The 5,016-nt window shown below is 37.3% G+C and overlaps 1 protein-coding gene across 1 annotated transcript; it reads left to right on the top strand.

Annotated features, from left to right (window-relative positions):
* The first annotated feature begins 1,139 nt into the window (after positions 1-1,139).
* On the top strand, positions 1,140-2,576 carry LOC105164219 (protein BPS1, chloroplastic-like). Its single transcript, XM_011082830.1, has 2 exons — positions 1,140-1,148; positions 1,671-2,576. Exons 1-2 carry the CDS (start codon positions 1,140-1,142, stop codon positions 2,574-2,576), a joined length of 915 nt encoding a protein of 304 aa, XP_011081132.1.
* Positions 2,577-5,016: the final 2,440 nt, after the last annotated feature.

Here is a 5,016-nt window from a genome sequence, read left to right as displayed (position 1 = left end):
GAGCAAACTCCAACTTATTCCGTTTGTTTCTAGTACTGAAAGCAACAATGCAGTTGACAAATAAGACAGCCCTGTTTGCTTTGTGCTTGTCACACCTTAAATTTTTCTTCAAGTTGACCTATTTCAACATCTGATACAGATTTAATCAATAGATTGACGGGACAAGACGATCAGCGTAACAATCTTTTTTGATTGTATATCTCTTTGAACTCGATATTATAAGGTTTTTCTATCAATGTAAAATAATTTGTTTGAGACGTAACTAATGTCTAAAGGGTGAGTTTATCGTTACAGTTCTATCGTATAAGGGAGTAAATGTCTACCTGGGATCGAAAGGTGCATTTCCTTGCATCTTGTGCTGTCTCGGTGGTCTCCACTACCATACTCTGAAGATGAGTGCAAAACAGAATTTTTTGTGATAGAATGAAATCCCAAATGGTCCCCCAGATGAAGTACCTGCCTGTCTGTTTGTCTGTCTTATTCTTGTGTCAAAACAGAGGCTTTGGATTTGGACAATGGCGATGTTTCCTTAACTGACATGAACCACCGGTGGGGTGGGGTGGGGTGGATAAGATGTGAATAAAGACATGAGAGCAAGCGAGGGGAGCTCTTCAGTAATTCTACTAAACAACCTTCATATTCAAAATATTCATGAAGAAGATTAATAATGGAATCTCAGTTCATCTGAGACATTAAGAAATTACGTCCCGGTGTAAAATACGAACCACCACAAATATGACAAATATGCCTGACAGTTAAAGTGCAACCAGCATGCTGAATATGTATGAGTTCGGTTAGAATGCTGTGTAGATCAACACATGGATAGAAGAATGCAACCCAAAATATATTTCACCAACCGCGATAACTTGAAATTTCAAGCGTCCTCAACAAGGCAAGTTTCACACAAGCGTAACATTCAATTGTGCAGAATGCGCTTGGCAAGCACAATGAAGCAAGATTTCTGAACAATAGCCGAAAGGAAAAATAAAATGTTAACAATATTTCTCCGTTTCTTGAGGGTACATTAGTGCAACGATGGCTTTGCAAGATTAAAAGAAATAGAGGTTGACTGCATATAAATTTCCCATCAAGCAAACTAATATGTTTATCGATATGGGACCACATGCAAGTATCGATAAATGGAGAATGTGATCAATACTACTATATTATGCATAAGCACCAACAGAAGCACATATATGTAGTGCAGAAGTAAGAACAAGGGATCAGGGAATAAATCAACATTTGCCTCAAGCAGAGAACTTTACTGTCAGAAATGCAAGCAACTTGTAATGACAAAACAATTTCATTGACAGGGTTATTGAAATGATGGTAGAAAAGCTGAATATACTACAATCATCTAACAAACTTATCTCACCCAAAAACTAAAGATTAATACAGCAAGCAACTTATATAATTGAATACGTGTAATAATTCATCGTTAGCTTGAAACAATGAGGAACTCTCTTTAACTAGTGCACCAGAATGTATACTTTAGCTGATACTTGTCTGGCTCCATTCAGTACCCCCACTTGTTCCACAAAAACCATCTACTCCAATCTCTCTCTTCTATATATATATATAATGATCACACACACATACACCAAAAACACCTACCAAATGTTTGTTTGATTTCTTGTTTTGTTTGCTATATAATGGTACTCTTAGTATAGAAACTTGGAAGAACCCTCAAGTTTGGATCCAGGCTGGAGGATCATCATCTGAATTCCGAGGCCTTATGGGCTTCTTTAAGTGGTTTCAGGTCGAAAGTTTCGGGTTTTGTCAACCAAATATTGTCCAAGCGTGAAAATCCAGGGCGGAAGTTCCTGTCCCTGACGGGGTTCAAGGAATGCTTTGAGATGATAGATGTCGGCAACCGGGCTTTCGCGAAGCTGGTGGTGGAAATAGACTACCCGATGAGCCAATGGGGTGGGAGAGCCACCGAGGAGTATCTAAACTACACGTTGAGCTTGCTGGACCAGCTTAACTCAATCAACTCCTTCGTTTCTCATCTCAGCCAGGCCAAGATTTCAATTTCTCATGCCCTGAACCTGATCAGGAATTCCCAAACAGCCAAGAGCCTGAAGAACATCTCGGGAAGAAGTACTGGAAAGGACTTGAGGTTTGAAGGGTCAGTAACGATGGGAGAAAGGCCTGTTTGTGAGAAGGAATTGGTGGTTCTCCAGGCTTTGATGGTATCCAAGAAAATCGCGCTCTTGGCGCTTGGTTTAGTTTTATCAGGTTGTTCTGGTGACGCTAAACCATACATGGAAGTAAGAAAATTCGGTGGAGGGTTTGATGATCCCCTGATAACAGTTCTGGAAGCACGATTCTGCCACGAGGTGACAGAAATCCAGCAGGGAACTATGGAAGAAGTGGAAGAGGTAAACAGAGCAATGGAGCGCCTGCGTGTGGCTATTTCTCCTGGACGGTACAACGAAGCCGTGGAGAAACTGAAGACGAGATTGGAGACGCTGGAAAATTCAATCCAGGGCATTCAAAAGCAAGCAAATAAGCTGTTCTCTGAAGTTTTAGCTACAAGAAATAAGTTGTTGGACAACATTAGGCTCACAGGATAGAATTCGTGAGCTAGAGTTAGTAGTTTAGCTGTGTAAGTTGTATACAAGTTGCAAAACATTTGTTAAGTAAATTATTGTGTATATAAGTTGAGAAAAGAGATCTCATTATAAAGTCTAGCCAAACACATCCTTTTCTATGATTGTTTGAATTATTATCGAGCATAAAAAATTGTATTCGAATTTCATTTGATTATTAATCTAATCGAGCTTAATAATTGGAGTAAACACGAATTTGATTTCAAATAATTTAATATATTTAAGTATATTTTATTATTTTTGCATTAATCGAATTGAGTTCAAACCGAGCCCAAAAGGTTATCGACAATTTTATTCAAATTTAGTTTGTTCAAGTTTGACAAATCAAATTGAAACGAATTTTTACCAGTGTAGGATATTTTTTCAAGATTATACGACGCAATTGCACTCTTGTCTCATAAGGCATTATATATACTAATTTTGTATGAGTTTTATGATTTTTTGTATTGAAAAGGTACATTGTGCTATAGAGTAGAAGCTTTGGAATTTATAAGCCACTCAATATCCGTTTCTATGATTGATTGAATTATTATCGAGCATCAAAAATTGCGTTCGGATTATTAACCTAATCGAGCTCATTAATTGGAGTAAACACGAAATTGAATTCAAATAATTTTATATTTTTAAGTATATTTTATTGTTTTTACATTAATCGAATCAAGTTCAAATCGAGTCCAAAAACTTACATTTTGAAGGGTGGAGTATAACAAGTGTAAGAACAATAGCAAATGTCCTGTTGGGGGTTACATTTTGAAGTTACTTTGTATGGTAGGGCATGTGAACAATACGTCTGGCAATAATCCTCCTTACAACCAGGCAGCGGTTTTTGTATGGTGCACACGCCCTTTGGTGATTGTCCTGGATCTGCACACACAAGAACATAATCAGAACCAGTAGTATACGACACAATCGATGTATCTACATACGTACAAATATTTAAAAATATTCTCATAAGCATGCGTAATTACCCTGAGTAGCAACAACAAAATCGAGAACAAGACTGAGTAGAAGAATGAATAGAACAACGGGGACACAGAAATTCTTCATCTCCAAATCTTGTTGAATTTAATTTGCTTGTAAATCAAAAATTTTATCCGTGAGACAAGATTTTATGTGCAATGTGTAGGGTGGATGTATAGATATTTATACTTATAGAAAGAGTTAATATGTAATCAGATCGTTTTAAATTTATTACTATAATCTTAATTGGTAAATTCCACAATATGCTGATGGATATATTTTTAATTCTGTGGTTGGTGATGAAATGGATTGTTTCTGAACAAGAAAGAATTTAAATAATTATTAGATGCATATGTATATGAGGATTGAGAAGAATGTGAGGGTAATTAAAGTAGATAAGATATGGAGGATTATAATTAGGGGCTCTAACCGGACAAATAAGGCAATTTGATTTATTATTATGATGCAGATTGTATTAGAATCGATAGATAAGGCTGAGATTTCAGATACTAACTAATAATAGTTCTTTTTAAAGAAATATGTTTGGATAGTTTAATATTATAACAGATCTCAAATTCTTTGACTCTTATTTTGGATTATATTTTGTAATGGAATTATATGGATGGATTTCACTTCTCAAGAGGCGCCTTCCACAACGCGCATCATGTGGCTAGTTGTTCGCTGACTACTTTTGTCAATCGCAACACACTCCCGCTCGGCACTAACGTAACGCGCCGACAGGAATCACAAAAGGGAGTAACAATCACACAACAACAAATTGCCCACGCGATTTCAGAAAGGAGCTTTTATTAATGCTGAAAAGTGCGTATACAGTAAACAACGATGCTAGAGCAAGGAGATCGCCTTGAGTGGGACTCTAACACGTCACTAAACCAAGCTTCTTGTACTCATTTCCCCCTATAATAGGCTTAATAAAAATAAATCCTAGTGAGAGCAGTAGATACTAAAAGGATTGAAAAACGCACATCAGGAGGCCTAACGTTCCCTAAGCAATCTAAGCAAAACAAAACAATGTAACAAAGCAAAATACAGACCAACACTTAAGACTCTAAGGTTGCAGAAGTCCAGCGTCTGTCAGCGAAGGTTGATTGGTCGGCCATGTAGAACGGTTGAGTGGCCGAAGTGTGCGTCAAAGGTGCCGAGTGCGTGGGCAGCCCATGACACCCTCCCCCACCTGAGTGGTAGAAACACCTTAAGTTTCGTCACAAGGTATTAATAAGATAGTAGAATTTGATGGTTATTACATTCCTAGTAGAGAACACTTAATCGATTGCATTAAAGGGGCAAAAGTGTTTTCTAAATTCGATTGCAAATTTGGTTTTATCAAATTAAGATGGAGAGTGAATCAAAGAAATTTACTGCAATCTCCACACCACAGGGACAATATATCTGGAATGTGCTTCCAATGGGTTAAGCTAATGCA

Source organism: Sesamum indicum, linkage group LG6, assembly GCF_026168435.1.
Source record: "Sesamum indicum cultivar Baizhima isolate 11 linkage group LG6, ASM2616843v1, whole genome shotgun sequence".
Classification (NCBI taxonomy): Eukaryota; Viridiplantae; Streptophyta; class Magnoliopsida; order Lamiales; family Pedaliaceae; genus Sesamum; species Sesamum indicum.
The sequence above is the reverse complement of the archived record's forward strand: the minus strand, read 5'-3'. Positions and strand labels throughout refer to the sequence as shown.